The sequence below is a fragment of the Myotis lucifugus genome, unplaced genomic scaffold (genome assembly GCF_000147115.1).
Source record: "Myotis lucifugus unplaced genomic scaffold, Myoluc2.0 scaffold_1940, whole genome shotgun sequence".
Taxonomy (NCBI): domain Eukaryota; kingdom Metazoa; phylum Chordata; class Mammalia; order Chiroptera; family Vespertilionidae; genus Myotis; species Myotis lucifugus.
In genome coordinates, this window is record NW_005872988.1 from 21,955 (window position 1) to 28,423 (window position 6,469).

At 65.0% G+C, this 6,469-nt stretch overlaps 1 protein-coding gene across 1 annotated transcript in view; it reads left to right on the forward strand.

Annotated features, from left to right (window-relative positions):
• MORN1 (MORN repeat containing 1) overlaps positions 1-6,469 on the forward strand; it is a gene marked incomplete at its 3' end in the record, with an annotated part of 9,317 nt that continues 2,848 nt past the window's right edge. The window contains exons 1-6 of the mRNA XM_023748857.1: positions 1-290; positions 1,796-1,867; positions 2,651-2,749; positions 3,190-3,300; positions 4,930-5,020; positions 5,594-5,681. Of these exons, the coding sequence (XP_023604625.1) occupies positions 215-290; positions 1,796-1,867; positions 2,651-2,749; positions 3,190-3,300; positions 4,930-5,020; positions 5,594-5,681 (537 nt within the window). The remainder of the gene's footprint in view (positions 291-1,795; positions 1,868-2,650; positions 2,750-3,189; positions 3,301-4,929; positions 5,021-5,593; positions 5,682-6,469) is intronic.

The window sequence follows — 6,469 nt, forward strand, 5'->3', positions numbered from 1 at the left end:
CGGTGCGGGCGCCTTTTCCCAGCGGAAAGAACGTAAGCAGCGTGAAGTGCGCTGGACCGCGCAGGCGCAGGCGCGTCTTCTGGCTCCGGGCCCGAACGACGCCACTCCAGATCTTGTGATTGCCCAGAGACTGGGCCCGTGACCACACCCCTAGCGACCAACGAACCAATAGAGGAGGCTTTAGTGGTTGCCAAGGTAAACTTCTAGCGGCAAGATGGCAGCCGCCAGTCAAGGAAGCCGGAGCTCCCGCCCGCAGCGCCGGGACCCGCAGGGGCGGCCGCCACAGGACGGTAACGGCTGCAGGGCTGGGGGCGGGGGGGCGCGTCCGGCTGCCCTACGCCCTACCCGCGCCCCGGTCCCCACGCGAGCTTCCACGAGCCCCTGTCGGTATCCCCGGAGACCTCGTCGCCCCTGGCCCTGGAAGGGTCTCGCCTCCGGGTGCGCGGGTGCCCCGCGGGATGGGCGGGGGAGGGGGTCTCGGGGCCCGGAGACCGAGCCGGAAGGCGCCCGAGCCTGGACGCGCGGTTCCGAGGTTGGACGGGAGCTGTCCTTAGAGTTACGGAAAAGGGACTGGAGTGAACTCCGAGTCCGCTCCGCTCTCTTCCGGTAGAACCTGACCTCGTTTTCGGCAGATGCAGGAGTCTGATGACGCCACACTCCCCTAGAACCGCTCCCCCCAAGTTGTGCCCCGCATACCAGGGGGCTGGTGGGGGTGGGAGTGGGAGTGGGGGCTGGTGCGCTCAGCAGCGGAGCGGCCGGAGGGAGGGCTTTGTCCTGATGGGACTGGAGGCCGCCGGAGGGGCCAGCTTCCTGACGTATGGTAGCAATCATCTCAGGTAGAAACTGTAGTTTAACTTTAACCCTGCTATTTGGCTTCTGTACTTATTTGCTTTGTTTAACAATGGAAAAGTTATTTTGATTTTCTGAATTATATAAATCATCCTATTTGATTAAATACCCTATTGATTATGTGACTATCCCATTTGTCGTGGCCATACAGGTCTTAGAAAGCACATTTTCCTTTACCTGGGAAGGACAGCACCGTTATCCCAAGGTCAGAGGGCTCCAGTTAACGTGTCCCTGTTGACTCAGTGTTCCGGAGACCCAAAAACTGTGATTTAGACAACAGGCTTAAGTCTGACCAGGTTCCTCACTCCAGACCCTCATGCTCTAGATAATGTGTTTCTGTCAATGCAGTGACCCTGAGACCCCAAACTATAATTAACCTGCTGCTTCTGCTTCTGTAAACTGCTTTTTTTGCAAACCAGGTTCCTCATTCCAAACCCTGGGATGTAATCAATACCTTTGTGATTTTTTGCGTATATAACCCTGGAGCTGCGACCATCTTATCACTATGAGATTTGGGGAATGGCCCCTCATAGTCCCGGATTGCAATAAATGTGACTCTTTAATTCTGCTTCTTGAAGCGTCCTTCTGTGATTCTCGGGGTACATTACAGCATCCCCCCGCCCTGCCCTCGCCTTCCTCTGGCTAATTAGGCTCAGCTGGGAAGTCCCCTCTCCCCTCCCTCAAGGCCCTCCCACCCGGCCTGCCTCTCTGCACTGAGTAGGGGCTCATCACGTTCGGTGCTTAAGCAAACGAAGGAGTGGGGGCGGGGTGGACAGTACACAGGACAAGTCCTGACCCCCGGACTGAAGCCTCGGGCAGCCGTGTCGGGAGGTCACAGGCGGGGAAGCGCACAGACGCCCCCAGACCACCCCACCTGGAGGGTTGCCGGACGTCAGCCAGGCTGCCTGTGCCACATGCTCACCCGCGCATCCTTCTCGATATCCAGGTTACGGTGTCTACACCTACCCCAATTCCTTCTTCCGATATGAAGGGGAGTGGAAAGGCGGGAAGACCCACGGTAAGAAGCGCCGGTGGCCTCTCCCTGCAGCGGCCACCCTGCAGCCGACAGCCCCTTTCCTCCGGGCGCTGGGGAGGCGGGTGGCACCAGGTGCCGGTGGGACTGGGCCCCCACACTGTCACTGTCGCCCAGGAAAGGCATTGGGGCTCACTGGGCAAGCTGCCCTGGGCCGTGGCACCGGGGTCGGAGGGGACCCCTGGCCTGCCACCTCCTCGCAGCCAGGAAACCGCAGCTGCCTTCGTGGTTCATTTCTGACGAGAAAGAGCTTATCTCCTTTCGTAGAAAGGCTCAGCCGCGAGGAGCGAGTCTGTGAAGGTCACCCGGAGGTCTCCCAGCGGGTCCCCAGCTCCGCCCAGTTTCATGTCTGCCTGGGGTTCTGCTGAGGATGGGGAGAGAGAGAGAGAGAGAGAGAGAGAGAGAGAGAGGAAACATTGATGTGAGAGAGACAGCAGCTGTTTGCCTCCCACACGCACCCCGACCCACAACCAAGGTTGTGCCTTTGACTGGAAATCGGGCCCGACCGAGACCCTGGGTCCGCGGGCTGACGCTCTGACCACGAGCAGAGCTGGCCAGGCCTGTGGCATTCTCTCTTATGAGCTCTTGTTCCTGTGGGCCCCGCCTTTTGGCTTTTACGGATTGTAGCGCTTCTGCCAGAGATTTCTCACGTTCACTCAGGTCTCGGACTCCCGCTCCCGCTCCTCTCTGAGAACCAGCCGGCAGCTTGCGGGCACCAGCGGGCACTCCGGCCGCTGCAGGGCGTGACGGCACCGTTTCCTTCTCCAGGTCGCGGGAAGCTGCTGTTTAAGGACGGGAGTTACTACGAGGGCGAGTTTGCCGACGGGGAGATCGTGGGCCAAGGCCGCCGCCACTGGGCCGCCACAGGTCAGCCCCGAGACCCTGGCCACCTGCTGACTCCCTTCTCTCAAACCATCTCCCTTCTGGGTGCGAAGGCACTTCCGGCTGTAAACGGGGGGGCCCTGGTTCCCCTGAGGGGTCTTGTCACAGCCCGTGCCAGCCGGGAGTGGGGTGCTGGGGTGCTGCCCACAGCGAGGCCAGGGGCTGCCTCCCGACCCTCAGACCCCCAGACCCTCATGGACAAGCGTGGTGGTCGGTTCCCAGCAGGAGAAGGCTCAGCCCTCGGATCTGGGACACCGCTGCCCGCCGAGGGCCCCGGGGGAACCAAGAAGGCAGGTCCGGATCCGCCGGGTCCTATGTCCCCTCGTAAACCTGGGTCCGCCCTGAACCGGCCACTGCTCAGGGGACGGCGGGCAACACGGAACCGGCGCCGACCCTGACCTCGCGCCCCCTCCTCGTCCCCCCAGGGAACACCTATTCTGGTCAGTTTGTCTTTGGAGAGCCCCAAGGCCACGGCGTCATGGAGTACAAGGCGGGGGGCCGCTACGAAGGGGAGCTGTGCCACGGCGTGAGAGAAGGTCTGCGCCCCGGGGCCCGGGAATGGTGGCCGAGCCCCGCCCCCCTGCCCGACACTCGGACTCAGTGGGGGGGGGTGGGCTCAGGGCCCTGCACCTGACGGGCTGGTGTCCCTTCAGGTCCAGAGCCCCAGCCCCCACGTGACTGTGGGGTGGGAAGGAGGTGAGGGTGCACTCCCCCTGCCCCCGGAGCCGTGGCTGGCGCAGTGTGTGGGGGGGCTGTGCCTGTGATGCCAACCACCACTATGTGACAAGCCCCCCAAAACCTAGTGGCACAGCCCTGGCCAGTTTGGCTCAGTGGATAGAGCATTGGCCTGAGGACTGAAGGGTCCCGGGTTTAATTCCGGTCAAGGGCACATACCTGGGTGGCAGGCTCAATCCCCGGCCCTGGTCGGGGCGTGTGTGGGAGGTAACCAGCCCACGTGTCTCCCACATCAATGTTTCTCTCTCTGTCTCCCCCCCCCCCACCACATTCTCTCTAAAAACCAATGGGAAAATACTCTCAGGTGAGGATTCACACAAAATACAAAACCTAGAGGCGGGAAACAACCCCCGTTTTGTTACTTGCTTGCAATCCGGGTCAGAGGTCGGCCTGGGCTCAGCCTGCCAGGTCCTCTGGCCTCGCTGCAGCCTCGGGGCTCCGCGCGGGCACGGCCTCCTCGCCTGCCCCAGGCCGGCAGGGGGGCGGTGGGCACGGCCCGGAGGCCGGAGGCTCGCGGTTCAGCGCGGGCACGGCCTCCTCGCCTGCCCCAGGCCGGCAGGGGGGCGGTGGGCACGGCCCGAGGCCGGAGGCTCGCGGTTCCCCGAAGCCCAGCCGCCCCGGGCGAGCAGGAACGTCCTCTGAGTGTTGCTCGTGTTAGAAGTAGGAGGGCCCGGCCGGCGGGGCTCAGGGCTGAGCGTCGGCCTATGAACCAGGAGGTCACGGTTCGGTTCCAGTCAGGACACGAGCCCGGGTTGCAGGCTCGATCCCCAGGAGGGGGCGTCCAGGAGGCAGCCGACCCATGACTCTCCCATCATTGATGTTTCTATCTCTCTCTCCCTCTCCCTTCCTCTCTGAAATCAAACAAAAATAAATTTTTAATAAATAAATGAAAGCAGTAGGAATGGCCTCGAACCGCCGACGTCCAAAACCGGAAAACCCGGATCTAGACAGAGGCCCCTAGAATGGGCCACTGAAGCCTCGCCAGTCACACGCAGGTTCCGGTACACACACGCGCACACGCACACGCACACACACACACACACGCCCCACAAACAGGTCCGGGGCGCGTGGCATCGCCCCTCCTCACCCCCACCCCCCACCCCGTGCACACACAGGTTCCGGTACACACACACACACGCACACACGCACACACGCACACGCACACGCCCCACAAACAGGTCCGGGGCGCGTAGCATCACCCCCCCCACCCCGCGCACACACAGCAGGTGCGCCGGCCTCCGTGTGCCCGCCCTCAGGGCCTCGGAGAGCTGCACCCAGAGCCACTTGTACTGGCGGCTGCCCCAGGTCACCCCCCAGCCCCGGGACGGCGGCTCCTGGGTCCCGTGCTGAGCCCTGGGGCCCCGCCTTGTCCTGAAGTCACCGCCTTCCCGTCGGCGGGCGGCCTGCAGCTGGGCTCTGCTCCTCCCCAGGACACGGGCGTCTGGTGGACCAGGACGGGCGCGTGTACTGGGGGTCCTTTCACAACAACAAGCGACACGGCCGCGGGCACATGGCCTTCCCGTGAGTACAGGGCCGGGGCCAGGGGCCTCGGAGTGTGGGGTCTGCGCTCCCCTCGGTCACTGGCTGGCCGTGCGCGTGGTTCGGGGGCGGGAGGGGCGTGCAGCCCGCAGAGGCCTTCTCCCTCGGCCGCCCGCCGGCTGGACGTCGGCCTCCTAAGCTCCTGGGCCAGTTTCTCACTCGAAATCCTGCCGCTGGGATTTGTGGGTTCACCTCCCCCTTTTCTTCCCTATTGTGTCCTCTCCGAGCCCCGAACCCTGGGGGGGCTGAGTCCTACACCTGGGGGGCTGAGTCCCTACACCTGGGGGGGCTGGGTCCCACACCTGGGGGGCCGAGTCCCACACCTGCGGGGCCGAGTCCTACACCTGGGGGGTGGCCATGTGCTCTCAGGACCGGGGCTGTCACCGAACCTGCCGAGCGCCCAGCCTCCTGCCCGGGCACCAGGCCATCTGTCGGCCTATTTCTGCCGCGGTGGCGGTGCCCGTGGCGCGTGCCCAGCCGGTCGGTCGGTCGGAGGAGCTGGCCTGAGTCAGGCGCCCCCTGGCCCAGCCTGAGCCCGGCCTCTGGGTCCCGCAGGAACGGTGACGAGTATGAAGGCGACTGGGTGCGGGACCAGCGGCAGGGCCACGGGGTGCTGCGCTGCGCGGACGGCTCCACCTACGAGGTACAGGCCTCCTCGGGGCGCAGCTCACCCGGCGGGGGGGGGGGCACTGTCCCCACTTTACTGGCCACCAAACCGAGACTTGGGGAGCTCACGGCCCTTCGTCCGTCCGGCTCCTGAACCCACGACCCTCCGCTCTCCCGGACGCTGAGGTGCCGGTTCTGCTCCTCTGGGCCTGGCGCCCGGGAAGCATTTGAATGAGAAGTTCCAGGTGGCGCTGCAGGGCAGGGGGGCCGTCTGCTCCTCTCGCCAGGCCCGCGCCCCTCTCCCCTCTCCCCTCCCCTCTCCCCTCTCCCGTCTCCCCTGCAAACTGGCTCAGCCCAGAGGCCCGGAGGTGGGACAGGCTCCTGCAAACGCCAGGCTCGCGGGGTGCCCGCCGCTCGTCCACTCGCCACCAGGGGGCAGCCCAGCCCTGCCCACGCCGCAGCTCCAAGTTGTCGCCAGGGCCGGACGTGGCCTGGGGACCCCGGACCCCCGCTGCAGCCTTGTTGGGAGTAAGGAGGGGTGTCTGCTCGGTGTCCTGGCTGCAGACCCGGGTCCCGCAGGCCCTGGTGACGGTCTTGCCCGCAGCGCGCAGGGGCCCAACTTCACGGGAACACGCGTCCTCTGTGGCCGCGCGAGGGGCTCACCCCCCTGACAGCGGCTGCCCTCTCACCGGCGCTCCCCGCAGGGACAGTGGCACAGCGACGTCGCAGCGGCTCTGGGCAGCATGGTCCACTGGCTCCGGGCTCGTTTACTGGGGCATGTGGATCACGGCACCCGGGTGGGTAGGGGTCCCCCCGCCCCCCTCC